The sequence below is a fragment of the Colobus angolensis genome, unplaced genomic scaffold (genome assembly GCF_000951035.1).
Source record: "Colobus angolensis palliatus isolate OR3802 unplaced genomic scaffold, Cang.pa_1.0 Scaffold3, whole genome shotgun sequence".
In the NCBI taxonomy this organism is placed as follows: Eukaryota; Metazoa; Chordata; class Mammalia; order Primates; family Cercopithecidae; genus Colobus; species Colobus angolensis.
The window spans coordinates 3,156,276-3,157,012 of record NW_012116265.1 but is presented as its reverse complement, the minus strand read 5'-3'; the positions used below and the strand labels follow the sequence as shown (position 1 = coordinate 3,157,012).

The window sequence follows — 737 nt, the reverse complement described above, 5'->3', positions numbered from 1 at the left end:
CTTAGCAGCAGCAGCAGCGGCATCATCGGAGGCACCCCCGCCATCACAGCCCCCGCGCTGGTGCAGCCACCCTCGCTCCCTCTGCTCTTCCTCCCTTCGCTCGCACCATGGTAGGTCGGGAGTGGCAAATGCCGGCGTAGCGGCTGCCCGAGATTTCTTCCCAGATTTCTAGTTGTTTTGTTTTTTGTTTTTGGTTCGTGGAGGTTTTTCTTTTCTGAGTGTTACGCAGTAGCTGCGCTTAAAGGAGGATACATTTTGGATTTGCATCTCGGCGACCTCTGCCAGGGAGCTTCATTTATTGGTTCCCCTTGGAGCTGGACTTGGCCCTAGGCCGTCCACGGGCAGGGGCTCCGGCCGCAACTGCAGCGGGGCTTTCTGCATCTAGCCCCCCCGCCCAGCCCCGCACCCACTGCATCCACCAGCGCCGCACCCAGGCTGCCTGCAGCGCAGCGTTTCGGCCTGGGAGCCGGGCGGGGCCGGGCACTAGACCCCCCCGCCCGCCCTCCCCGGCAGATCGGGCGGGCAGTGGAGAATGAATGGGCTGGAGCGGGCCGGTGGCGCACATTGTTCCGGCCGGGTGTTAAGGGGCGCAGTGAGCCCCCGCCACCTCCCCACTTTGGCCGGTCCTGCTGGGCACCCTCTCTCGTTCGCTCTCCCCTCCTTCTTCCCGGGGGGCGCGGCGCAGGCGTGGGCTGGGAAGGAAGGAGCCGGGGAAGGGTGGGGTTGGGGGCAGGAAG

At 65.5% G+C, this 737-nt stretch overlaps 1 protein-coding gene across 3 annotated transcripts in view; it reads left to right on the top strand.

Annotated features, from left to right (window-relative positions):
* Positions 1-5: 5 nt before the first annotated feature.
* Positions 6-737, top strand: part of CALM1 (calmodulin 1 (phosphorylase kinase, delta)) — a 10,988-nt gene continuing 10,256 nt past the window's right edge. For 2 of the 3 annotated variants that reach the window (XM_011949420.1, XM_011949418.1), the window contains exon 1: positions 6-110. In XM_011949420.1, coding sequence (XP_011804810.1) covers positions 108-110 — 3 coding nt within the window. In that variant the 5' untranslated portion in view covers positions 6-107. The remainder of the gene's footprint in view (positions 111-737) is intronic. The other variant, XM_011949421.1, reaches the window with a different exon arrangement.